Consider the following 25,814-nt stretch of genomic DNA (forward strand, 5'->3'; position numbering starts at 1 on the left):
GACCCTAAGGGGCAGGTACTATTTTCCTTATTTTAGAGATAAGGGAACAAAGGCTGATGGAGGGTGACATTTGTCCAGTGTCATTTAGCAGAGTCAGGATTTCAACACGGATCTGAATAAACAAGTTGTTGCCTTCACTCTTTGATCTTCCTTTTTGGTGGGAATTTTCCAAAGTGGGACATATCTACTGTCAGGGGAGACAGGGACAAGCAGTGCTCAAGAAACTCCATTAAACACAGAAGGTGAGCATTAGGTACTTTTAGCTATAAATAACATGATAGTCTTTAAAAAAGACTGAAAGAGTAATGCTTTATTAGCTTTAACACACGCATTAGTGGTACTGCCTCACTGGGTCTGTAGGTCAGATAGTCATGTGTCCCATGTGATGTTCTGAAGACTCCAGTTTAGAAGGTGTCACCGTGACACCCCTCCCCCATTCGTATCCCACAAACCCTGTCCCACTGGCCCAATATACAGCATGATGTACTGTGAACACTCCCAGAATGTGTTTAAAAAGTATTCCTGGGGCAGCTAGGTGGCTCAGTTGGTTGAGCGTCCAACTCTTGATTTTGGCTCAGGTCATGATCCCAGGGTCATGAGATCGAGCCGCTTGGAATTCTCTCTCTGCTCCTTGCTCTCTGCCCCTCTCCCCTCGTGTGCACTCTTCCTCTCTCAAAATGAATAAACATTAAAAAAAGTATTCCTGCAAAGACACCACAGATTTAAGATAATGCTAACTGCATAAACCCAAGGAAACCACAGGGCTGATGTTTCTCCTATGCCTGGCAAAAACTTTTCGTCAGCCATATTACAGGGGTGAGAGGAGGCAGGCCAATCACCATCTGATTTAAGCTGACAGGGAACAAGCCTAAAACATTTCCAGGTTTGAAAAATCATCCTTGGATTTGAAGACCAAATGAGTTGTGGATTGTGCTTAGGATAGAGCCTGGCACGCAATAAGGACTATGTGTGTTAGGTATCATCATCATAGACTAGATAAATATGAGGAATAATAAAAAGAAGTACATATTGGTGAGAACCCCAAGAATTTCCCACTTTCCTAGGAAGAGACTGATCTGTAGCCATGGTAACAAGTAGCTACCCAACCAGGTGTAAACCCATTAAATGGATCCAAGACAACTTGCCTCCGTGAACATGCTTTGACAAGCCAACCAAGGACTCCCCTTAGCTTCTGAAATCCAGCCAATCAGGAAGGATTCACTCTGGTAAATACACCTGTGAATGCTACATGTCAACTCACCCCAAAGATCCACCAATCCCTGAACCCCATGCTCCCCCACATCCCTGCCTACATGAGATCAGCAGTCTGCTCTTCTCAGAGAGATGGTGGTAGACCAGTTCTTCACTACACTAAGCAATACACTCGGCTTTGTGTTTAAGTTTAGATATTGATAGTCACACCTTCTTTGACTTTTGGATTGTGCTTCAATATTTTATTTTAACTCCAGCAGAATTGTGTCACTAACATTTGGGGGCCACTTTGGGGACCTGTTTCCCCACTCTTCTCCTGGATCATATCTCCACTGCACAAGGCCACATAATACTTATTCCCCAAATGCTCTCAATGTTTGATTTTCTCCATATGCTCTAAGTAGGACAGACATTTCATAGATACAGAAATCCTAGGACTTGAAGGTCACAGGCTATGTCAGAGGCAAATCTAACAGCCGAGATATACTGGACACACAAGAATAACTACCAATGAGGGCTTTGTGAGAATCAGAAATCATATTCCATCTCTGAGAGGGAAGTCCTGGGCACAGCTTTCAATGTTCCTCCATCAGAATGCGTGTGGGTGGGGAGGGTTTTCGCATCTTTAGTTTTTCCACCAATACCGGTCATCTTCATCAAAAGAATACCAACCATCCCCAATTACAATGTGTGGCTTGAGTAGCTGCACCTCCTTCAGTAGCTTCCTTATTTGAGGAGGATATTGCCATTTCCACAGCCTGGTGAGGCAGAAGGGGGACATGTTACTCTGGGAATTTGCTTTTTTTTTTTTTAAAGTTTATTTTCAGAGAGACAGAGACATTATGAATGGGGGAAAGGGCTGAGAGAGATGGGGAGAATCCCAAGAACCCACAGCTGGCAGCGCAGACCCTGACATGGGGCTCAAACTCATGAACCCTCAGATCGTGACCTGAAGTGAAACCAAGAGTCAGTCAGTTAACTGACTGAGCCATTCAGGCACTCCAGGGAATTTGTTTCTGACCCTTCTTTCTTTAAACTTCCCGGAAACCCCACCAAGGATTTGAAACCTCTTTTTGTACTCTTGAGGAGAAACAGAAGGTTCCCCATAGAACAAGAGTAAGTCCCTACGTAGAAAGGCACTCTTCAATGTGTTAGATGCTACACTGAGCTTTTAGAGACATCTGCCCTTTGCCATGATCCTAAGAGTCAGGCATGATTATTCATCCATCCACAAACTCCTTGAGAACCTATTATGAGCCAGGTCCTATTATAGGGCTTGGGGACATAGTAATGAACAAAGCAAAGTCCCCACCCTTGTGAAGCTTGTATCTTCTAGGACAGGAGAGAGAAATAGGTGTTCAAATAGATACAGAGCAGCTTCCCCATTTTTGCAGATAGGGAAACAGGTTCCTGAAATGTCCATTAGGAAAATATAGGTCTGGCTCTTTTATGCTAAGTCCCAAGGTCACAAGCTGAGCTTGTCCAAGCCTACACTACTACTACTTATTTTTTTTTCCTTAAGTTTATTTATTTGTTTAATTTTGATTGGAGCATTGAGTCCATTGACGTTTAGAGTGAGTACTGAAAGATATGAATTTATTGCCATTATGTTGCCTGTAGAGTTGGAGTTTCTGGTGGTGTTTTCTGATCCTTTCTAGTCTTTGTTGCTTTTGGTCTTTCACTCTTTCCCTCTTTCTCGCTCTCTTTCATCTTTTTTCCCTTCAGAGAGTCCCCCTTAAAATTTCTTGCAAGGCTGGTTTAGTGCTCATGAACTCCTTTAATTTTTGTTTGTCTGGGAAACTTTTTATCTCTCCTTCTATTTTGAATGACAGCCTTTCTGGATAAAGAATTCTTGGCTGCATATTTTTCTGATTCATCACGTTGAATATATCCTGCCACTCCTTTCTGACCTGCCAAGTTTCTGTGGATAGGTCTGCTGCAAGCCTGATCTGTCTTCCTTGCAGGTTAAGGACTTTTTTTCCCTTGCTGCTTTCACGATTCTTTCCTTGACTGAGTATTTTGTGAATTTGACTATGATATGCCTTGTTGATGGTTGGTTTTTGTTCAGTCTAATGGGAGTCCTCTGTGCTTCCTGGATTTTGAGGTCTGTGTCTTTCCCCAGGTTAGGAAAGTTTTCTGCTATGATTTGCTCAGATAACCCTTCTACCCCTATTTCTCTCTCTTCCTCTTCTGGGACCCCTATGATTCTGATGTTGTTCCTTTTTAATGAGTACCTGATTTCTCTAATTCTTAAATCGTGCTCTTTTGCCTTAATCTCCATCTTTCTTTCTGCTTCCTTATTCTAAGTTTGTCCTCTGTTGCTGATTTTCTGTTCTGCCTCATCCATCCTTGCCGCCGTGGCAACCCATTCAAGATTGCAGCTCAGTTATAGCATTTATTTCATCCTGACTAGATTTTATCTCCTCTGAAAGGGATTTTAATGTGTTTTCAACCCAACCAGTACTCTTATTATTGTGATTCTAATCCAGAATCTGTGATTCTATCTGATTCTGGCTCAGACATCTTGCTTGTATCTGTGTTAAACTCCTGGCTGCCATTTCTTCCTGTTCTTTCTTTTGGTGAATTCCTTCATTTCATCATTTTGAAGAAAGAAAAGGAATTAATAAGGTAAAAAAATTAAAAACAACACAAAAAAATCAAATAAAGGAGGCTTAGATCCTAGGTGTGTTCTGGTCTGGTTGTTGAAAGGAGCTTGATAGATTAGAGAAAAAAGGGAAAGATAAGAAAATTTTAAAAAAAGAAAATATTTGAAAATTTGAAAAAATGTATACAATGGGGGGTGCCTGGGTGGCTCAGTTAAGCGTCCAACTTCAGTTCAGATCATGATCTCACAGTTCATATATTCGAGCCCCGCATCAGGCTCTGTGCAGACAGCTTGGAGTCTGGAGCCTGCTTTTGATTCTGTGACTCCCTCTCTCTCTCTGCCTCTCCCCTGCTCATGCTCTGTCTCTGTCTCTCAAAAATAAATGTGAAAAAAAAATTTAAAAAAAGAAAAAATGTATACAATGAAAGAGAATAAAATAAAATGATGGAAGTAAAAAAACAATTTGAAAATTTTACAAAAAAGTAAAAATATAGTAGAAAAAAGTTAAAGAAAAACAATTTTTAATAGAAATGGAAAATAAAAATTTTTTCTCTTTCTGTATTGAAGAATAAGAAAAAAAATTGAATAGATGGACCAGCAAACAGACTGAAATACGATTGAAATTACATCAGTTTCCCCTAGACATTGAACTATGAAGCACTTTGTAGTCCATAAACTAAGCAGGTGGAGAGACTAGAGTTGTTCCTGAAGGGCGCGGTTGGCAGTTGGGTGGGGCTTAGTGTAACAGCTCGGTTCTCCACTAGATGGTGCTGCTTAGCTTACTGGGGTGGATGTTGTGACGCACGTAGGCGTGTGCGCGCATGCGCGCGAGGGGCGAAAATGGCGTCACCCAGGTAGCGGGTCTCTAGTATGGGAGGTCTGTTCTTTCCGGCCAGCAATGGCGCACTCATCCTCTGTGTCCGGCTTCCGTCCACCCCCCGCTTCCACACTGTCCGTGAGCAAGCTGTCAGGTTGCCAGGCAGCTCCTCCCTCCTGAATTTTATCTCAGACGCGGCAGTTTCCCGCCGGTCACTTCTGAGGGACTGCAGCTTTGTTCCGCTCAGACCTTCTGCAGGAGGGTCTCACCGAGCAATGGCTGGTGCCAGCCGCCGCTAGGAACGTTCTCGAGACCGTGCTGCTGCCGAGGCCCCGAGACCGCAGCCGGGTGCCAGCCCGCCCCAGAAAAAGTTCACGTGGGCGTGTAGCAGCAGCGTTTTGGGGATTCTGGAAAATCACAACTCACATCTGGCGCCAGGCTTCACCCCCAACGGCCCTGTTCCAACACTGGCGAATGTGGTTGTTCTCCAGGATCCGCTGGGATGTTTGCCCGTGGGGAGTCCTCCCAGCAGGGGAACCGCCTCCCGTGTGGCCCGAGGACCTTGCTCTCTGCTCCTGGGGATTCGCCCCTCCCATCAGAGCTCCACCAGGTATGCAGCTGCGGAGCTTTGGACTCTGAGCTCCCCCTGTTTACAGAGTTTAATGGAATTTAAACCCTCTCCTCCTTTCTCCCTTTTTTGTTCAGTCCCTTGCATACACTTTCTTTTCTCTCCAGCCGCTTTCGGGTGTTGGGGGTGGGGGGATGCTTCCTGTACTGTACCCCGACTGGGTCCTCTCTCTACAAGCACAAACAGCTCCCTGCCCTTGGTGACTTTCTCCCCCAGTTCAGCTCTCCACGCCGCGTACCTGTTGAATTCTGTGGTTCAGGCTGTGCAGATTGTTGTGTTAATCCTCAGATCAGTTTTCTAGGTGTGCAGGATGGTTCAGTGTTGATCTGGCTGTATTTCAGGGCTGCACAAAAACCTTCCATGCTGTTCCGCCATCTTGGCCCCCTCCAAGGCTACACTGCTTCCTGAGTAACTGATACGAGTATGCTCTTTTCCAACCCAGTCTTCAGCCTTTTCTGCTCATTTGCTGAAAAGATCCCTGTAACAGTTCCTGCCCTCATGGAGATTTCCAAATCCACTCAGCCGAGCCTCTCAATCTTCCCCCTCAGATCCCACACGATAAGCCTTGTGTTCTTTCTGGTTACACCCATATGCCAACACGTGACCCCTGCATAAACCCAGCCGCCGCAATCTGGGCCATTACAGGAACCGACAGGTTCTCAGTTGGGCAGTTTTCTATCGCTATAAATATAGGACAACCAGCCTCAACGGGTTGTCCATCTTAACTGTTTTTCAGTGTACATTTCAGTGGCATTAACTACACCCACACTGTTGTGCAGCCATCCCCACATGTAGCTTCGTAACTTTTCATCTTCCCCAGCTACAACCCCATGCCCGTTAAACACCAACTTCCCATCCATCTCCCCCAGCCTCTGGTACCACCCCCGACTTTTTGTCTCTATGGATTTGACTCCTCTCAGGACCTCACTTAAGTAGAATCACGCAGTGTTTGCCTTTTTGCATCTGACTTATTTCATTCAGCACAATGTCCTTAAGGTTCATCCATGTGGTAACGTGTGTCACAATTTCCTTACACTTTAATGCTGAATTTTATTCCATTGTGTGGCTATACCACAGTTCATTTACTCATTCACCTGTCGACAGATGCCTGGGTTGCTTCTACCCTTTGACTGTTGTGAATAATGCTGCTATAAATGTGGGTGTACAAATAATTCTAGATCCTGGTTTCAATTCTTTCGGATATGTACCCAGAGCTATAATTATTGGCTCATCTAGCAATTATATTGTTAGATTTTTAAGGATAAACATCTTATTTATATGTTGTCTCTCCACTGTTTCTAAACCCATCCAAAAGTAAGCCCTGTGAAATCAGGCACCTTGCCTCTATGTCTGTGTCCCTGTATCCCCAGCACAGTGCCTGGAACACAGTGGGTGCTTAGTGGTTGAATAAATATCTGGTTTCTGAGCCACAATCTCAACTTCTGGGGTAAAGTGTTTGTCCACCAACTAGCATGCCTGTAGTACAAGGAGGTTTGTATCTCAGAAGACAATGCCAGGGACTTACCCAATTATTTGTAGATTAGATGTGGGTTGTGCAAAGGCTGGACATAACTTCATCATTCCTGCAGGGCTGAAATTGTTCCGCATCAGATTTAGGCTGGTCAGGCGCTGGCTGCAGAGGAGGGCCGAAGCGAGTGCCTCACAGCAGTCTGAAGTCAGTCCACATGCCTCCAACCTGCAGAGCCAACATGCCAAGAAATGCCTCCAAAGATTAGTGACTGATCCTTCAACCCATCTGACTTTCACATCAATGTTTAAAACTGAGTTGTGGGCACTACCTATAGAAGTTTGTGGTTCAGCAGTTCTGGGCAGGAACCTGAACATTTGCTTAGTTTTTTTTTTTTAATTTTAATTTTTTATTTTAAGGAGAGAGAGCAGGGGAGAGGGGAAGATGGATGGAGAGGGAGAGGGAGAGGGAGAGGGAGAGAGAGAGAGAGAGAGAGAGAGAGAGAGAGAGAATATGAATGGATCTCAAGCAGGCTCCATGGAGCCCAAAGTGGGACTTGATCCCACAACCCTGGGATCATGACCTGAGCCAAAATCAAGAGTCAGATGCTCAACCAACTGAGCCACCCAAGGCCCCCCACCCTGCCCCAATGTTTGCATTTCTAATGAGTTCCCAGGTGATGCTGCTGCCATTGCTTCTGGTTCTGGTGGTAAGAATCACTGAGTGACTTAATTATAGTTGTGGAAAGAATGAAAGATAAAGGTTGAGAGCATCTGTCACCAGGGAACAAAACAAGACACATGGAGAAAGACTTGCTGAGGAACTAACATTTCATGTGAGACTCAAGAGACAAGAAGTAAGCCCAGTGAATGGGGGCAGGAAGCAGCAACAGAGCTTAGGACACTGCACAGCCCTTGTGGAAGGAAGGGGTGGGGTGGGACACGTCTGAGACATGGAGAGTCGACCAGATGGCCAGAGGGGAGCCAGAGGCAGTGGCGTGAGAGGAGGCTGGACATTTTAGGTCATATTAAGGATTTAGGATTTTATCCTAAGAGCAGTGGAGAGCCAAATGGCATTGTTGGATGTAAATAGGGTATGGTGGCCATGTTCTCACATGTTGGAGATGCATATTGAGGTATTTAGAGGTACAATGACAAACCCTGTAACTCGCCAGAGCAAAATATTGATGATTGTTTAAATTGGATGGTGAGCATACAGTTTGTCATGTCCCAATCATTCTAGGTTTGGTGTGTTTGGGAATTTTTTGTGATAGAGTAAAAAGTCTGTGGCATGGAGCTCAAGTAGTTTAGTTAGATGGTGAGGTGGGATTGAATAAGGCTTATTATTGGTTTTGCTTCTGAAATTATATCTAAGCATTTATGAAAACAAAAAATCTCTAGTGGGGTGTCTGTGGAAGGAGACAAGGGCAGGTAATTCTATGATAGCATAAGGCACTTCATAGATGCTTCTTGGGATTCCCAGTGTGAGCAAAGTTAGCCTCTGATAGAGGTAGGGATTCCTCCTTTACTGTTTAGAAAGAAGGGAATGTGGGTGCAGATATTAACTGCTTTCATGGTAGAGAGTCTAGGGCTTTCCTATGAAGTAGCTTTATGTTGATTTGAAGGGGGTGATGTCATCTCTTAAGCACCGGGAAGAACAAAGCAAATTCAAGCGGAATCAAGAGAGAACACCGTCTTTGTTCAAGCAACTTCAGGCTCAGGTCCCCATTTCTCTTCACCCAGCCCTCAAACAGGTGGCCCCAGGAGCTCACCCAAGCCTCCTCAGAGAAGCCTTCTTGTGCTTTAGTCCCTCGCACAGCTCTACGATGCCATGATCACCCAGGGCGTTGGCGGCAAGATCCAGGCTCTTCAGGTATTTGCTCCTTGAGATCACCTGGGACAGATTCTTGCAGCAGGTGGCAGTGAGATGGCACTTAACCAGTCTGCAAGAAGACAGTCCGTGTAGTTTGAGGAGAGAGTGCTTCAAGGGGATGATGCCCAGAAACATCAGTGGGGCGTTTCCTTTACTCTTTCCTAACTGGTAACCTTTCTGTTCATCCCTGGTAATGTTTTAGACTGTGCAAAATCCACTAGCTCATGTGCAGAGGGATGATAGTGGCAGGTGGGGAAAGTACGCGATGTGGCTGGAGGTATCTTTGGAAAAAAGAAACAAGCACATCAGATCTTGCTTTCCACTTGGAGATGGGTAAGGATTCTCCCTGGTGGATGAGAAGAAAGAGACAGAAAAAAAAAAAACCACAAGAGAGAAGTTGGTAGAGTCCGTGATAAAGGACAGAGCCCTGAAGGAGCGAGAAAAGATGACAGAGGACAGAAGCTCCTGAAATGCGAGTTAGGTTTGGGGTCTGAAAGGAGAGGCGTCTTGTGCTTCTGTTCCCAGTAGGAATGATGAAGGTGGGAGTCGAGAGAGCCCCTGCAGTAAGGACCGGCTGACTCATCTGAGTAGAAATGATGGGAACAGCTTCACTGTCTCCTATTTTCTTTCTTTCTATTTATTTATTTATTTATTTATTTATTTATTTATTTATTTATTTATTTTTTCAACGTTTATTTATTTTTGGGACAGAGAGAGACAGAGCACGAATGGGGGAGGGGCAGAGAGAGAGGGAGACACAGAATCGGAAACAGGCTCCAGGCTCTGAGCCACCAGCCCAGAGCCCGACGCGGGGCTCGAACTCCCGGGCCGCGAGATCGTGACCTGGCTGAAGTCGGACGCTTAACCGACTGCGCCACCCAGGCGCCCCTCCTATTTTCATTTTAAAATGAACGATCCCATCGGGGATGAGAGAGTCCTTCTTCATGAGGCATTCAGACCAAGAATGAGCAAGAACACAGTTGTTAGGGCTCACACCTGCAGATCAGGTGGGAATGACCAAGTCTTGGATGCCAGCATGGATAAATGATGAGGTGAGGACCAGATAACCCCCCAGCACATAAATGTAATCCCAAAGAGATGTCATCTCCAATTGATTAAGCTTTAGTTTCTACTCCATACAAAAGTAGGGCTTGAAAGGCCAATTTCATGAAAACAAACATAAGAATTAATGCTTGGGCGGGGGGGACTCTGATTTGTGGGCTATGATCTCTATCCAGTTCCTCTCTATTATGTATTATTGGAGAGGAAGAGGTCTTAAAATGGTCTTTTTGGTTCATTAATTCTATTTTTGTAATTGAAGAGAAGGTGCTACCAATTACACAAAGATTTGCAAGGTACATATGACTAAAACATTGGCCATAAGCTCAGTGTCTAGCTTTAGGGGATTTTTTTAAAAGGTATCATGCATCCTTAAATGGAATACTTCGTTACTACTATGGTCTGCAGATCCTTGGGGGACAGAATGTGAGACCAAAGGCAAGATTTTGGCTCCTTGGAGTTCTGGTTTCCCCTGGGAATGATTGGTAGGGGAGCTACATGAGACTTCACATGCAAAATATATACAGCCCTGTGCCTGCCGCGTGGGCAAGAAAGCCTCCAGTGGTAACTGCTGGGATCCTTTCTTTGTAACACTAAATGCTATTTATGTATCTGGGAGGAATTTGCCAAAGGAGTAACAGCACTTACTGCTTGGTTATGAATTGGGGATTTATTTCCTCTCATTGAGACCTTTTAACTTTCCTGTAGTCTGTTTAAGGATGGAATACTCTTATTAAATAGAAACGTTCCAGTAAAAGGGAGTGAAAAGGTATTGAGAGAGAGAGAGAGCCCCTCCGTTTTCACCCTACATACAGAATGAACAGCAGAAGAGTAACTTAGGACAAAAAGAAGTCCTCTGAGAAGTAAACAGGTTTTAGAAACCAAGGGTGACCTAAGCTGCAAAGATCCTGTCTTGGGGCTTCTGTTTGGACTCATCTCTCTGTCCTTCCCACACTCACTGTAGTGTACCCCAGAACACATGAGCATCTGGTTGACCCCAGAACTGATTTTTGGTACCAGTCTTCCTGCTCACATCTCTTGACTTTCTAGGAACCCCAGGCCCCAATATGGTAGAGTTGGCCCCGAACAACCATTGAAACTTACTCCAGGTCCTGGAGGTGACAAGATGGCTCCATCATGACCTCACACAGAAGGTTCATCCCATCATCTTCCAAGGGGTTCATGCTGAGGCTCAGGTGTGTCAGATGTCTGTTGCCCATAAGTGCAAATGCAAGAAAGCCACAGCCAGCGACATCCAGGTTACATTCTTTTAGTCTGCAGGGAACACACAAGGGAGAGAGGAAGGTGTACTCAGGACTTGGCGTAACCTTGGGGAAGCAACTTCTGTCGGCCCCAGTTTATTCCTGCTTTGGGAGGGGGATATTTATGGAGGTACTTAAGAACCTTTCAGCTTGCTCTGGAAAACAGTATGGAGGTTCCTTGGAAAGTTAAAAATAGGACTACCCTACAACCCAGAAATTGTACCTCTGGTATTTACCCAAAGGATACAAAAATATAGATTTGAAGGGGCACATACACCCCAATGTTTATAGCAGCTCTGTCAACAATAGACAAACTACAGAAAGGGCCCAAATGTCCATTGACTAATGAATGGATAAAGAAGATGTGGTATATACATACAATGGAATATTACTCAGCCACCAAAAGGATGAAATCTTGCCATTTGTAACAATGTGGATGGAACACCGTATTATGCTAAGTGAAATAAGTCAGTCAGAGAAAGACAAATTCATATAATCTCACTCATATGTGGAATTTAGGAAACAAAACAGATAAGCATATGGGAAGGGGACAAAAGGGAAATAAACCACAAAAGACTAACGATAGCCAAGAAACTGAGGGTTGATGGAGGGGTATCGGTTGGGGAGATGGGCTAGATGGGTGTGATGGGGATTAAAGAGGGCACTTGTAATGAGCCCTGGGTGTTGTATGTAAGTGATGAATCACTGAATTCTATTGCTGAAAACAAAATTATGCTGCATGTTAAGGGACTAGAATTTAAGTAAAAGCTTGATGCCCGATATGATGCACGTTCCGGATGCCGTTCAAGATCCCCTGTTTTTAATCTTCCTTCACACTCAATGTGTTAGTTTCCTATTGCTGTTATAACAAATCAGCACAGTCTTAGTGGTTCAAAACACACATTTATGATCATGTGGTTCTGGAGTTCAGAGTCTCACTGGAGCAAAACTCAAGGTGTCCGCAGAGCTGTCGAGGGGATAATCTTTGCTCCTTGCCTTTTCTAACCTCTATAGGCTGCCTGTATTCTTTACTCCCAGTCTCCAGTCAGCAGTTATATCCTCTGGCCTTTGTTACCACATCTCTTCTCCTCTTCTCTCTTATAAAATCCCCTTTGAGGGGCACCTGGGTGGCTTAGTCAGTTGAGCATCTGACTTCAGCTTGGGTCATGATCTCGCGGTTCGTGGGTTCTAGCCCTGCGTCGGGCTCTGTGTTGACAGCTCAGAACCTAGATCCTGCTTTGGATTCTCTGTCTCCCTCTCTGTCTGCCCACCCCCGCCCCTGACACTTGTGCTCTGTCTCTGTCTCTCAAAAATAAATAAATGTAAAAAAAAATTTTGAAAACCTCTTTGATAATATTAGGGCTGCACAGAGAATCCTAGACCATTCCCCATCTCGAGATCCTTAACTTAATGGCACCTGCAAAGTCCCTTTTGCCATGTGAGTTTATGTATTTACAGGGGTTAGGACACGAACATCTGGGGGGGGGAGGGGCACTATTCTGTCTACTATACTCAATATCCCATCACTACTTAGAACTCACTCCAAGAGACGTGAACATTAAAGTTATATTCTTTAACAGAATTTATGGCTACAGGTACACCATCAGCCTAGATCAGTTTTTTGCTTTTACAGAGTTATTGGTGAACTGATTGGTCAACGGGGTGAGATGGCGTAAAGCAAAATGACCCCAGCAAGGCAAACTGATGGTGTGGAACAGGTGTAACAAAACTCTTTCGTTCTCACTACCACACCAAAGATGGAGGCTAGAAGAGGAATTTGGCAACACGGGGTGGCAGTTTTTAAAGCAGTTACTGAGACATCTTATTGTAACCCAGCTAGAGTACACAGCATCCCCTGACTGCGTGCGGGTCCCTCCCTGGAGCCAAGGAACGCTGCCTCTGTGGCTCTCAACCCTGTGCCACCATTACCATCGTCTAAACATCTCCCTTATCCAGCTCTCCCTACCAGAATCTAAGCTCTGTGAACCTAGAGAACACATTTATCATCTCTGCATCTCTAGCAACTAAGAGAGTTTATGAATGTGGCCGATCGTCATTATTCTTGGATTCTGTGTTTGCAAATTTGCCTGCTCAAAGTTATTTGCTACCCTGAAAATCCCTAAGCACAGTGCTCACGGTCCTTCATGGACACGCATGCACGTGCAGAGAAAGTTTTGAGCTGCCCAAGGCACCCGCTCCCAGCTGAGGCTGAACTCATTTCAAATTCATCATAAACAAGTATCCTTTTCACTCAGTGCCATGTTTTTTCATGTTTTTGTGGCTTTTGTTGTTTAAAATGCAGTGATAATGTCTAGTGCTGAAGTGCTGCCCACTGTGTCCACGCACAAGAAGGCTGTGCTTCTGAGTGGAGAAAATTGCTTCCTCCAGGCATGAGTTATGGCCCTGTTGGCCCTGAGCTCAATGCTAACGAATCAACAATATGCATTAAATAAGGGGTCTTTAAACAGAAACGCACAAAGCAAGGTTAGGCACTGATTGATTGGTAGAGGAAAATGTGACCAGAGGCACCCAGGAACCTAACCCCATGTTTCCCATGGGAGCAACGGTTCCGTGTTTATGGTGACTTTACAGAACGTGACTGTGGTGACAGTAAGGAGAATTGCCTGCCTTTGGGTGAATGATGATTTCCCACTGAAAGAAAACAGAGGCAGAAATGGAATGTTCCACAGAAGGAGGAAATCGGGGTGTGGGACAGGACGCAGCCCTTATGAGTTTCTTTCATCATGACACTAGTGTTCCCCTCTGCTTTGTGTTCGGCAGGTGATACATGCTGCTTGTAATAAGACAGTGCACCTCCCAGGGAAGGGAGTCGGACTCACATCAGCCTCTGTAGCCCACAGTTGGGGGATTTCATGGCTCGACACAACAGATTCATGCCTGCGCTCCCCAGGCTGTTGCTGGACAGGCACAGGTGTGTCAAATTCTGGCCGCTGGTGAGGCCTGAGGCCAGGTCCTGGCAGTCGGCAGCGGTGAGGCCACAGTTCCCCAGTCTGCAAGGAGAGAGCCCCCCAGAAGGGAATGGTGAGGTTGTTCTTCAAGTTCCATCCCTCCCTCCCCGGCAAGGAGGGGAAGGAGAGGTCACCCCCGTGACTGGCATGCCCCTGCCATATAGGGCGACATCACACCGTGTCTGCATTTAACTTGCAAAGTCAACGCCACTTAAATGATGTGGGTGACTAGATCTGCCGTGAGCCCCGACGGGAAACACACGGGCGATGCCAGCCGCTCTCCGTCCAGTTGTTTTGCTCCTCGCACGTACTGCGGTGGGAGGTGTTGCTGGATTAGTGACCTTCCTGTTTGGAAGCTGACCTTCCTATCCCATTGGTTTCTCAAAGCTTCATAGGCAGGAGTGCTTGCAGAGAAGAGTTTAATGGTGCTTCTGGCAGAGGCTCGTGATGAAGTTAGAGGAGTTAACCCCTCTAAGGTGCTCCGAGCTGTGCATACAGCAAGCACTTACTCCATATTATTGACAGTGATTTATTTTGATGAAGAAATGCTATGTGGGTTGGATTAGAAGGGGGTCAGGATATGTAAGCCTGAAATATGCCACTTTGGCATAAGGATGATCTTGAACTGAGAGCGTCTGAGAAAAAGCAGAGACAGGAAGAGCTCTCTGGTCTCCCTCACCTGCCTAAAAACAGGGCACGAATTTCCCTTGTGCATGTGTCCCTCCTCTTCAATTCCAGAAAGAGAAGGACACTTGTCACCAAAGATGGGCATGACATTGAAGTGACTTATATAAACTTTATCTACCATTAGGTCCCCCCATATACTTCTTAGTCACCTACCCACAATTTATCAGTTCCTAGAAGCTCCATACCCCTTTTATCTAGTTACTCCTCCACTATTTATCATACGTTGTTATAATGATATATAAGCTCAAGTCTGCCCGCTCCTTTGGGTTCCTCACATCTTTTCTGTGAAGCCCCCAGGCACATTAAAAAAGAAGTACCACCAATAAAACTGGTCGGTACTTTCTCCTGTCAATCATCAGTTTAATTTGCAGGCCTCAGACATCACACCCAAGAGGATAGAGGGAAAGTTTTTCCCCCCCTCCCTTACAGACCGAGGAAGAGAAGACGTGTTGGCTTCTCATGTGATTCTCTGCCCCCCACCCCCCTGCCCCAAATCCCACTCAGGACTTTGAAGGGTAGTTTGTGCCACTTAGTTTTCCTTTTTTGGTATGACTTTAGCCACCAAACTCCCCATGAAAGAGGGAGGTTATTGCCACGGCAGGCTTTGAGAGTGGTGAGGGAAACAACTTTGACCAGACGGCAGGTCTTCGAGGGGGAAATTTCCAAGTAACAGATTAGTCCCTTAGGTATCCAACCAGAGCTCATGTTCTGGCTTTGCCTTTTATTCCCTACATGACCTTAGATAAGAGATTTCCCTTCTTCTGGATTCTCTTTTCCTTATCAGCCAACGGGATGAAAATAATTCCTGCCTGGCAGTTGTTTGTGGAGATGGCATTAGTGAGAAGAGAACATGCAGCACAGAGGCTGGTCCTCAAAGACACCGTAGGTGGTGGCTCCAGCCACAAGCCTAAGACTCTCCAGGATTTCGGCATGGGTGAAACTTGCCAGTAGGTAACACGGCATTGCTAACTCTAAGCTGAACGCTGTATGTTAGTTCCCCAGAACTTACTTGTCTTCAACCAACCTCTCCCCATTGGTCCCCAACCAGCAGCCCCTGGCAACCACTGTTCCACTCGCTGGTTCTATGAGCTTGGCCTCTCCCCTAGACTTTCATATTCGTTCAGAGTTTAGTGGCGAAGGCACAGATATTATTTACTGGGTGTTTTTTTTTTTTATCCTCAGTATTGGGGCACTCCCATGGGGTCACAACTACCATTCCAACCCTTGGCTTAGGCATCAGCTAATTCCTTCCCCATCGCTTGGACCGTCTCAGTTAAGAGGAAATAGCCCGGGTGAAAAGAAGTTCAACTCACATCAGCTTCTGCAGGGTGCACTGTGAGGCAATCAGGGCATGACAGAGGGGCTTTATGCCCTGGGCTGTCATCTTATTTCCTACGAGGCTCAGAGATTTTAGGCTGATGGACATAAGAAGGATTTGGGAGATCACCATGCAACAGGTGGGAGTTAATCCACAGTGATCCAACCTGCAGAAACAGGCAACACGAAACACAGTCTGGTCTCTGCCCATAAAGCAACCCGTTGTTTCCCTGCATGCCAGCCACGCTGGCCTTTTTGCTGATTTTTGGACACTGTTTGCTCCAGACTCAGGGTCTGAGCGTTTGCTATTTCTTCTGCTTGCAACATCCCCCCACCCCCACCTCCAACCCCACGTCTTTATGTGGTTCAGTTTTTCCATTCGGGTGTCTTGAATGTCACCTCTTCTGAGTAAGCCAGTCTCCCAACTTTACTTACCCGTGCCTGCCCCACCCCACCCAACCTGGCCCCCCTTTCTCCAGCATTATTTTATGCAGATCAATGATCGCCAGCCAATGTTTTATATATTTGCACTTAAAAAAAAGTTGAAATACATCTGACACATAACATTGTGTAAGTTTAAGGCATAAACATGCTTATTCGAAACATTTATATACTGCAGAGCATTAGTGAGCACCATTATTTCTTTTTTGGGGGTGGGAATGATTCAGATCTCGTATCTTCGCAGTTTTGATATTTATAATACAATCTTGCTGTCTATGATTATTACACTGTGCGTTAGGTCTATAGGACCTATTTGTGTACAGGTTTGCAAGTTTGCTCCCTCAGCGTCTCATAAGCATCCCAAGTAGCGGTGTCTTTTGACCAAGTTAATCTAATCCACAAAACACACGCCCAGGATTTACAAAACTGTGGTACCAGCCCCCAAACTGGAAATGAACAGAACGTCCCCCGATAGTTGAATGGTTACCTAACTGTTCTGTACCGTGCTACCAGATAGGAAGTACTCAGCACTAAAAAGGAACCAGCATGGAGGGTGGACCGGGAAGAATTTGCTGATTGAAAACAGTCCAGTCACAGGGCAGTGACATACTGTACGATTACGGATGGTGTGGTTGGAAAAGGGAATGGGGTTGATGGCACTGGTGGATCTTGGGTACGGCATGGTTTTACAAATCTGCATGTTTCACAAATTGACACAAAATGACATACACACGTTGGTCACTGTGTCAGCATCCCTGGGTTTGATATCACACTGTTAGTTATGGAAGATACAACAATGAGAGAAATTGCCTCAAGGGTTCCTGTCGTCTAATTTTTTTAAAGTTTATTTATTTATTTTGAGGGAGACGGACACAGTGCACAAGCAGGGGAGGGGCAGAGAGAGGGAGACAAAGAATCCCAAGCAGGTTCCGCACTGTCAGCGCAGGGTCTGACTTGGGGCTTGGCCTCAACAATCACAAGATCATGACCTGAGCTCAAGTTGAGCGCTCAACCAACCGAGTCTTCCAGTTGCCCCAAATTGGATTATCTTTATGAAGCACTGAAAGTTACCTTTTCATTGTGGGGAAATATGCGTCACAAAGTTTGTACAGGTGTGTGGCATTAAGTACATCCATGGTGCTACACAAGCATCCACACCATCCACCTCCAGATCGTGCAGTCTTCCTACTAGTTTTGCAACTTGCTGTGAACAATTATTTAAAAAAAAAAAAAAAAACAGCAGGGGCACCCGGATGGCTGTCAGTTCAGCGAACGACTCTTGGTTTCGGTTCAGGTCATGATCTCATGATTTGTGACATCGAGCCCCACGGTGGGCTCTGTGCTCATGGCATGGAGCCTGCTTGGGATATTCTCTCTCTCTCACTCTCTCTCTCTCTCTCTCCCTCCCTCCCTCCCTCCCTCCCTCCCTCTCCCTGCCCCTCCCCTGCTCACACTGTCTCTCTCAAAATAAATAAACATTAAAAAAAAAAAGGCAAAGACAACACTGGCAAAACCAAAATCCAAAAAGCAAAAGCCATCCCCAGCACTTACCTCAAAGACTCCAGCAAACAGTTTGGGTGTCTTAACGCTTTGCACGCCATCATGAGATCTTCTTCCCTCAGGTGGGTGCTTTCCAAGCTCAGGTATTTAATATTACGGTTGGAAATGAGAGTCGTCCAGAGATGACGAAGACCAAGGGTGGTAACCTGTGCACCTTTAAATCTACCGAAGAGAGAAAAGAAAACGATGCATCAGACATAGGGGACAGTTGTAGCTCAATTTTCCCTTGTTCCTCTTCTTGTATTGCAACTCTCTTATCTCTCACTATTTGCATTATTTTTTTAATGTTTATTTTTGAAGAGACAGAGCGTGAGCAGGGGAGGGGCAGAGAGAGAGGGAGACAGAGAATCGGAAGCAGGCTCCAGGCTCCAAGCTGTCAGCACAGAGCCTGACAGGGGGTTCGAACTCACGGACCACGGGATCATGACCTGAGCCGGAGTCGGACGCTCAACCAACTGAGCCACCCGGGTGCCCCTAATTTTAAAGATTAAAAAAAAATTTAATCTCTCCACCCCATGTGGGGCATAAACCCATAACCCTGAGATTAAGAGTCACACACTCCACTGACTGAGCCAGCCAGGTGCCCCTAATTTATTCAATTTTAAAGCAACAAATACTTGAGCGCCTGGGTAGCTCACTTGGTTAGGTGACCGACTTTGGCTCAGGTCATGATCTTGAGGTTTGTGAGTTTGAGCCCTGCATCGGTCTCTGTGCTGACAGCTCAGAGCCTGGAGCCTGCTTCAGATTCTGTGTCTCCCCCTCTGTCTACCCCTCCCCTGCTCATGCTCTGTGTCTGTCTCTCAATAATAAATAAGCATTAAAATTTTTTTTAAAGCAACAAATACTTGAACATCTGTGACGCAGCAGGCACTGGACACAGTATTAAATGATGCTAATATTGCACGTTCTCACGGAGCTTAATCTCGTGGGGGGACACTCAAGTGAAGAGCTGAACAAGACAGCTATGCTGAAGAATGAAATTCAGGACGGTCCATTGAGAACAGAGCTACAGGGGCACCTGGCTGACTCAGTAGCCGGGAACACGTGACTCTTGATCTTGGGGTTGTGCGTTGAAGGCCCACGCTGAGTGTAGAGGGCACTTAAAAATAAAATCTTAAAAAACAACAACAACAGAACTGCAAACAGATATGATCAAGTTCAAGCTGAACAGAGAAGTTATATGTCGCAAAAAGGAGTCTAAGGTGATAACTGGTTTTTTAAAAAAAGTCATTTGCCAATATATGCATATAGTTGCATGGAAAGTTCAGGAGATGTGAAAGTAGTTAATTAGAGAAATAGGAGAGGTGGCAAAGGATTTACCTAAGACCCTTGTCGTGCCCGAATCTCGTTACCATTTCGATGTATTCCTGCTGAATTACAGATACCGTGATGACAGGAACTCTAGGACATCACGGGCAAGAGCGGAGAGCAGGGACTGCTTAGCGGGAAGGGGTGTCCAGGGAAAATGCTAAGATAAAGCTGGAAGAGGAGTTTGGCGTAGGACGGAGGTGAACAGGGCACTGTCAGACTCTGGCATCGCCTGCCTCCCTGGCACAGCCCAGCTTAAGGAAACTACTTAGGGAGGAGATAGAGGCAACAAGGGGAAAATGTTTGTGTGGAGAAGTTGACTTGCTCCGGTCTGGGGGTCACCCGTGCTTTGCTTGGAGGGAAGAGTCTGGAATAGACTCTGTCCGCAGTAGAACTAGCATTGTCGTCTCGTGCCCCAGGTGCTTGGTGAGCACCCTGAGGTCTACCACAGACCCAGGAACCTACGAGCTGTTCAAATATTTGTTACCTTATTAACAAACGTAAAAGCATTAGGAACTGATGGAAAGCCTCTCTGATCTTCCTCTACCCACTTGCCTGAAATGAGCTCCCCTCACCTTTGCCCCTAGTAACCAACTCCTATTCATCCTTCAATACCCAGGCTGAGTGAATCTGCCTGACAGGGTCTCTAGTTACTCCCACCTTGTGTGCTTCTGGTGACCCGGTTCCTGTAACTTCTGCAGGACTTATCCTCTCTGATTACATTCTTAGATTGGTCTTTTCTCATAGGTGGGAGAGGAGAGCTGTGACACAGCCGCACCAAGGGGCATGAACCCTTACATCAGATTCTGTATTTTACAGGTTGGCTGCCTCAGCGTGGCACAGAGGGTCTTCATGGCCGCTTCACTCAGGATGCTGCCACTCAGGTCGAGCTGCCGCAGGCTTGGGTGGGTGCTGAGCACGAAGCAGAGGTCTCCCCACCACTCATCAGCAAGGCGCCTCGCCGGCTTCCTACATTGGAGAAGGAAAGAAACTTTTGCTTCCACGGGATGGAGTTTAGCGCGAGCAGGTGTCACAACAGGGTCAGAAGAGACCCGTCCATCACGGTAAGACTCGGATGGCTTCCGAGGGTCTGAGGCCCATTTAGCGTTGTTGCCTTGTGCTTTGCGTGAGTGCTCTCCTACCCACCCTGCTTCCGGAACATTCCGACACCCCAGGGGGGTGTGCGGAGGGGACCTGGAGCCACCAGCTCTATAGTCAGATATACCCTTAGATCCCAACTCCCCCTGGAACAGGAAAAGGTGCGGTTCACAAGGATGTTCCTCAGAAAGTTAGAAGCAGAACTACTCAATGCTCCAGGAGGCCCACTTACACACAGGAATTGAAGGCAGCACCCTGAAGAGGGATTTGTGCTATCTTCACAGCAGCCGAGATACGGAAACGGCCTAAGTATCTGCTGACGGATGAACGGATTAGGAAAATGCAACACACCCACACGCACGCACGCACACCAGGGAATATGACTCAGCTTTAAAAACAGGAAATCCAGGGGCGCCTGGGTGGCTCAGTCGGTTAAGCATCTGACTTTGGCTCAGGTCATGATCTCACGGTCCGTGAGTTTGAGCCCCGCGTTGGGCTCTGTGCTGACAGCTCAGAGCCTGGAGCCTGTTTCAGATTCTGTGTTTCCCTCTCTCTCTGTTCCTCCCCCGCTTCCACTCTGTGTCTCTCTCTCTCTCTCTCTTTCTCAAAAGTAAATAACAAACATTAATAATAATAATAATAATAAGAAAATGGCACAAATGAAGGACTCACCCTTGGGGACTCAGGGGCTGTGCCTCAGTGAACTCATCTTTTGAGAGGCTCTCCTGCACATCCATCCGAATTTTCCGCAAATACTGGCAATGCCGGAGGCAGAAGGAGGACACCAGGACATCCATTCTCCGGTTCATTGGAAGCCACACTTCTTGGAAGCTGTTCAATGCCAAGCAAACAAAGTCTTCATCTTGAGTCTCAAAAAGACAGTAGAAGGAGTCCAGGAAGTCCAGAGGGGAGGGGGTGCTGGGCTGCTGACCCAGCAGGGAGATCCAGCCCAGAAGCCCCTGCCTCACCACCAGGGGGACTGGACATCCAAGCAGGACTTCCAGGGCCCCCATCACCTCTTTGCTCATGAGGCCAAACAAGAAACGCTTCATCTGGAGCAAGTGAGCATTGGAGCTGATTTGTCTGAGCTCCATCAAGCTCCGTATGTTCTCCATGAACACAGGGTAGGGATCCCACTCCATTTCCAGTCCTTCTAGAACATAGTGCAGGGCAGCACAGAACTCCTGGATGCTGGGGTGCAGGAACGTGTAGCACCTTTCGTGGCCATGGTCTCGGAGGAGGACATTCATGTGAAACAGAGCGGAGAGCTCGGACTCCCTGAGTCCGTGAACACTCAGGTCATCTCCGTAAAACACAAACTTCATGTTCCACACTCCCTGCACCGCCATGCGGCACAGGCTCTTCAAGGTGGCTCTCTCTTCCCGGCTGAGACAGCGCTGGGATGGGTCTCGGGGAGTGAGATGATGGAACAGAAAGGTGGTGTACAAGCCCGTGAGGGTCTGGCAGGAAGGAGGAAGGCTCTTTCCCGACACCTCATGCAGATTCAGAGCCTCGCAGGTGAGCCACCCCAAGATGGGGACCTGGCACTCGTTAAACAGCGGGTGGTTGTCCACCACTGAGTTCAAGACTTTCGTCTTCTGATGCTCATTCTTCATGTGCTTAAGGAGCAACTGAACCCTTTTCTCCACGGAGATGCCCCTGACTAACAGGTAACGGGGTGACAGGACCATGGATTTGAGCTTTTCTATACCCGTGTCTCTGACGGTGATCATCAGGGAGGCCTCAGGGAGCAAGACTTTCTTCAGCAGACTGTGCATCAGAACGGACATGGGTTGCTTGTCTCCCCAGTCTTCACAGAGACCCAAGTCAGCATCTTTGAAGGCAAAGTCCAGGTCATTGAAACCATCAACAACAAACAAAAGCCTTTCTGGTTGGGACATGATCTCCGTCACCGGAACCTGTGAGTGTGGCCACTCCCTGCAAATTAGCTCTGCAAAACTGACCTCCCTCATCCACGGCATTTCTCTGGCATGGAGGAAGAAGACATAGGAGAACATTTCCTGGTAGAGTTCACCTCGCGCCCAGTACAGCAGGACCTTTCTGGCCAAAGCTGATTTCCCAATTCCTGATTTCCCGTGCAAAACCACAGTGTGAGGCCGGAAGCCCCTCTGGTCTGGATTAAAAGCATCAAACAGTATTTGCATTTCTGGACAGTCAAAGGCAAAGTTGTCAACACCATGGTGTGCGTCCAGCTTCATAGCAAATTTTGTCATCACGTGACTCTTGTAGTCCCCTGTATTACCTCCACAGCCCAAGTTGGACAGGGGAAGGGAGAAGAAAAAACAGGAAACAAAGTTAGAAGAAAGTCTGAATTTCAGGAAAAAGCAAAACACAAGTCCCCAAACCCCTGGACCTAGAATCAGTGGATCCTAAGTTAGAGCATGTATGTGTACATGGTTCTTTCGTTTCTTCCTAGCAATGGGCTGATAACAACCTCCATCCTTCATGCAAAGGTCAATTCCTTAAAGCGTATGAACGTCCTACAAAATACCTCTACTTGTCCCTTTAGCCCCGTCTTTTTTTTCAGCACTTAATACCTGACACATTACATTTTTGTTTGCTTCTTGTCTGTCTCCCCTCAGTAGACTCTGTGCAGGGACTTTGTTATTTACTGTTGTATCTTTATTAGAATGATGCCTGACACCCTGTAGACACTCAAGTATTTGTTAAACAGATAATCTATGCCAAACACTACTATGCAGTCTATGAAAGGCACAGAAGCTTAGGGGAGCTGAGGATGTGTGTGCATCAGCACTGATTTCTGGGCTTGCAGGACAGGCATGGATCTCCAGCAGCTCTGGGCTGCTGTGGAGAAACCCCTCCGTGCAATGGGAAAACCTGCTCTGCCACAAAGAGGCAGACATGGCCCTAAAGTCAGACAGATCCTGCTTGAAATTCCAGGCTCTCTTGTATGGTGTCAATTTCTGAGCCTCAGTTTCCCCACCTCTGAGAGGAGATTAACATCCTCTTGAAGTGTTGGAATAAATATTTAAGAGAGAATGTGCCTTCAAAATTTATTGGCACAGGGCCTGGCAAAAACAATCAGTGGCCACTATTGTCGTTACAAACCATAGTTCTTTTGCATTATCTGATTATATTTTTATCCCAGCACTTGTCACAAATGGCAGTTATTTTATGCATCTGGTTTTTGCCTAGTCCCTAGCTTGTGATGGAAGTTCCATGAAGGCACTTTATCTGCATACCTCCAGACTCTTCAACAGCCTCTGACGTCTGACAGGTACTCAATAACATGAAAACAAACAAACAAACAAACAAACAAAAAAAACAAAACCTCCTCTAAGCTGGGGTCCTTACATTTGCTGGTAATACTATTATATATTTTTTAAAAACATGACAAGATCCGGAGCGCCTGGGTGGCTCAGTCTGTTAAGCATCCAACTTCGGCTCAGGTCATGATCTTGCGATCCGTGAGTTCGAGCCCCGCGTCGGGCTCTGTGCTGACAGCTCAGTGCCTAGAGCCTGTTTCAGATTCTGTGTCTCCCTCTTTCTCTGACCCTCCCCCATTCATGCTCTGTCTCTGTCTCAAAAATAAATAAACATTAAACAAATTTTTTTTTAAAAAGATGACAAGATCCTCTCTGTACAAGTGTATAAGGCAATGACTATCTTTACATAAAATATCTACCCAGAAGTTCTAAATCTTAAGCTCCCTTATTCTGTATAGGGAAAGGTGTTAAGACACCTATATTAAAACTATAGGAAGCATGGGTGCCTGGATGGCTCAGTTGGTTAGGTGTCTGACTTCGGCTCAGGTCATGATCTCATGGCTCATGAGTTCGAGCCCCGTGTTGGCCTCTATGCTGAAAGCGCAGAGCTTGGTGCCTGCTTTGGATTCTGTGTCTCCCTCTCTCTCTGCCCTTCCTTTGCTCATGCTGTCTCTCCTTCAAAAATAAACAAACATTTAAAAAATTAAAAAAAAAACTGCAGGAAGCAGACCTTGAGGTCTGAACAACCTCTATTTGCTGAGCTCAGACTGATGCATTATCCTCAAAGGACAGACTATGCTCTTGGGCTATAGGTTTTCAAAGAGAGAAGGAAGCCCCAAGGAGGTACGTCTGCGTTGAATTTGGGTCGCCCTTGGCCACCTCTTCTCCCATGGACTCAAGTATTGCATCTGTGACCAATAGTTCCAAATCTCCTTCAATGGTTCTGACTTCTTCCCTGAGATCCTAGGCTCATGTGTCAAACTCCCCACCTCAAAGGGTCACAGGGACCTCAAAGTCAGTGCGTCAAAAACTCATGTTTTACCTCCAACAAGAAACTCCTCCTAAGTTTCCTATAAGTGGCAATTAGACAAAAGCTTCTGTTTGTGGACTTACTTTGGAACAAATGTTTGCCTCAATGCTTTCTCCATAAACCTAATCTTAGCCCCATCTCACTCTTATGGTGGTTTGTTCATCTGCAAAATGGGGATATTAATACCTCCCTTAAGAGACTGGTGTAGGATGCTATGACATAATCATAAGACATGGAGAATAGCACCTGGCCCGTGGCAAGTATTCTAGAGAGGTCGTCAATATTGGCATTTATTACCACTCATCTCAACTGAAAATGGACAACACTGGCAACTGCTGGGTCTTCAAGCATTTGTCTAGTGAAAGATTAAGGCTAACATAGGTTATGTCACAGAGGTGGAATAAAACTCCAGCTTGAAAGTCAAATAAATCACTGATTCCTGGCATCACCATCCATCAGGCTGTCTAGTGGAAAGGCAGGAGCTACACCTGACACTTTTTCCCCAGAAATCCCAAACACCAGCTTTTATCAAATACCTCATAAGTCAAATCACTTCTGTCCATCAACACTTCCTTGTACATGAATATTCATAGTGGCTTTATTCACAATAGCTAAGAGGTAGAGACAACCCAGATGTCCATTGTCTGATGAACAGATAAAGAAAAGGTGGTCTATCTACACAACAGGATATTAGTCAGCAGTAGAAATGAGCTAAGTGCTGGTATGCGCTACAACATGAATATAGAAAACATTATGCTAAATGAAAGAGGCCAGTCATGAAAGACCACACTTGTAGGATACCATTTATACGTATGGTATACATACATAGAAGTCCAGAATAGGCCAATTCATAGAGGCAGAAAGTATATTAGTGGTTTCATAGGACTTGGAGAAGAAGAGATATAGAGTGATAATGGGTTTGGGGTTTCTTTTGGGAAGAGGAAAATGCTCTGGAATAACATAATGGTGATTATTTGCACAACATCGTGAACACGCAAAGAAACACTGAATCGTACACTTTAAAAGGGTGAGCTTTTTGGTACATTGATTATAGCTCAACAAAAAGTCTCAAGTGGAGTGCCTGGTAGCTCAGTTGGTTGGGCAACTGACTCTTGATTTTGCCTCAGATCATGATGTCAGGCTTTGTGAGGTCGAGCCCCAAATTGGGCTCTGCTGGCAGCGAGGAGCCTGCTTGGGATTCTCTCATTCCTTCTCTCTCTGCCCCTCCCGTGA

The 25,814-nt window shown here is 46.0% G+C and overlaps 2 protein-coding genes across 4 annotated transcripts in view; one reads left to right on the top strand and one right to left on the bottom strand.

The window, feature by feature from the left end:
• Positions 1–290: 290 nt before the first annotated feature.
• NLRP5 (NLR family pyrin domain containing 5) overlaps positions 291–25,814 on the bottom strand; it is a 38,561-nt gene continuing 13,037 nt past the window's right edge. For 2 of the 3 annotated variants that reach the window (XM_045046721.1, XM_045046722.1), the window contains 9 exons: positions 20,976–22,566; positions 20,004–20,174; positions 17,889–18,059; positions 15,893–16,063; positions 13,764–13,934; positions 10,766–10,936; positions 8,502–8,672; positions 6,788–6,958; positions 291–1,970 (listed from right to left, as the gene is read on the bottom strand). In XM_045046721.1, the coding sequence (XP_044902656.1) occupies positions 1,838–1,970; positions 6,788–6,958; positions 8,502–8,672; positions 10,766–10,936; positions 13,764–13,934; positions 15,893–16,063; positions 17,889–18,059; positions 20,004–20,174; positions 20,976–22,566 (2,921 nt within the window). In that variant the 3' untranslated portion in view covers positions 291–1,837. The remainder of the gene's footprint in view (positions 1,971–6,787; positions 6,959–8,501; positions 8,673–10,765; positions 10,937–13,763; positions 13,935–15,892; positions 16,064–17,888; positions 18,060–20,003; positions 20,175–20,975; positions 22,567–25,814) is intronic. The other variant, XM_045046723.1, reaches the window with a different exon arrangement.
• NLRP13 (NLR family pyrin domain containing 13) overlaps positions 20,137–25,814 on the top strand; it is a 98,667-nt gene continuing 92,989 nt past the window's right edge. The window contains exon 1 of the mRNA XM_045046711.1: positions 20,137–20,269. The gene's annotated coding sequence lies outside the window, so the exon portion shown is untranslated. The remainder of the gene's footprint in view (positions 20,270–25,814) is intronic.

This window comes from Felis catus, chromosome E2, assembly GCF_018350175.1.
Source record: "Felis catus isolate Fca126 chromosome E2, F.catus_Fca126_mat1.0, whole genome shotgun sequence".
Lineage (NCBI taxonomy): Eukaryota > Metazoa > Chordata > Mammalia > Carnivora > Felidae > Felis > Felis catus.